The sequence below is a fragment of the Pinus tabuliformis genome, chromosome 6, assembly GCF_031772625.1.
Source record: "Pinus tabuliformis cultivar Carrire ecotype Pingquan chromosome 6, CPIR1, whole genome shotgun sequence".
NCBI lineage: Eukaryota > Viridiplantae > Streptophyta > Pinopsida > Pinales > Pinaceae > Pinus > Pinus tabuliformis.
This window is the reverse complement of record NC_142292.1, coordinates 467323525-467324938: the sequence shown is the minus strand read 5'-3', so window position 1 is coordinate 467324938 and position 1414 is coordinate 467323525. Positions and strand designations below refer to the sequence as shown.

The window sequence follows — 1414 nt, the reverse complement described above, 5'->3', positions numbered from 1 at the left end:
CTCTCGCCTTCTTTCAGCCATCTGATTATGGATTTTTGCTTCCAGAGAATCTCTTCCTGCTTGTTTCTCTCCTCCATTTGATTATGTATGTGCTTCTCCCGTTCCAGAGTTCCTTCCCTGTACCCCTCTGTTATTATCTGTTGCTGGATATCTCTCATTTCCTTGTGGATGTTTTGTTGGGTTTGAAAGATATTGCCAAAATTCTCCTTATTCCATCTTTTGATTTGGGCTTTCAGATATTTGAGTTTCTATTGGAATTGGAACATTTTTTATCCCACTGGCGCTGAGAAGTTGTTCCAAGTTTGTCTGATGAAGTCTTTGAAAGCTGGATGAGATAACCAGCATGCCTCAAATATGAAAGGACGTCTTGTTGAGTTGCCTGGTCGCTGCCATTGGAGTGCTATAGGCCAATGATCAGAACCGGAGTATGGGAGGATGGATGCTGAGAGGTCGCCTCCGAGATGTATTGCACTATCCGAGATGAGGAATCTGTCAAGTTTCGAAGCAATTTGATACCTCCCAGCCCTACGATTGCTCCAAGTGTGCATGCCATTGGTTGTTTGCATGTCGATAAACATGTTATTGTGGATAAAATCTTTGAAGTGGCCTGTTTCTTGATCTAACTTGGCCCGGCCTCCCTTCTTTTCCTCTAACTTGGTGATCATATTAAAATCTCCACCTATGAGCCATAGAGAATGCTCTCTGTTGGAGTTGAGAGTTGCTATGGTGTCTAAAAGAGTAATTTTATTGGGAGCATCCTGCGGAAAATAAACGTTGGTCAGGTGACCATGTATGTTGGTGCCAATTATGTGAAACGTTGCCTGGATGATGTTTTGGGATGCGTGGAAATTCAACAACAATATTTCTTGCATATTCCATGCAATTGCTAAGCCTCCAGATGCGCCTGATGCATCTACTGCCATTGAGTGACATCCTGGCCATGCTTTTGAAAGGATGCTTCCCAGGGTGTTACTGTTGCACTTTTTTTCCTTCAGGAAGAAGATCTGGGGTTGTTCCTGCCCTATCATATTTTTAATCATTTTGAGTTTCCCAGGGCTATTGAGCCCTCTTACATTCCATGAAGTGAGCTTCATTGTTCACTGTGTGGAGTAGGCCTATAGTACTTTGTCAATTTAGCATATCCGCCTGAGTCGACCAGGATTTTCCCTACTGCTGTAGTTCTCTGGAGATATGTCTTTCTCCCTCTCTTTTTGGAATCCTTTGGAAGGAGGTTGCCATCCCATTGGCTTCCTGGTTGTATACCCAATTGTTGTTGTTGATATGCTCTAGATAATATAGTTTCCAGAGTGTTGAGCTGATGCTCTTGGATTTTGTCATACTCCTTTCTACAAGCTTGCTCCAGTCCAAAAATGTCTAGCCCTTTTAGATCTATGCTCTCTAGTTCTTCATCCAT

General features: G+C 42.8%; 1 protein-coding gene across 1 annotated transcript; it reads right to left on the bottom strand.

Moving 5' to 3' along the window:
* Window positions 1-269: 269 nt before the first annotated feature.
* On the bottom strand, window positions 270-923 carry LOC149259338 (uncharacterized). The gene has a single exon (XM_089453910.1). The coding sequence runs from the start codon at window positions 921-923 to the stop codon at window positions 270-272; it is 654 nt and encodes a 217-aa protein (XP_089310036.1).
* Between the last annotated feature and the right edge of the window lie 491 nt (window positions 924-1414).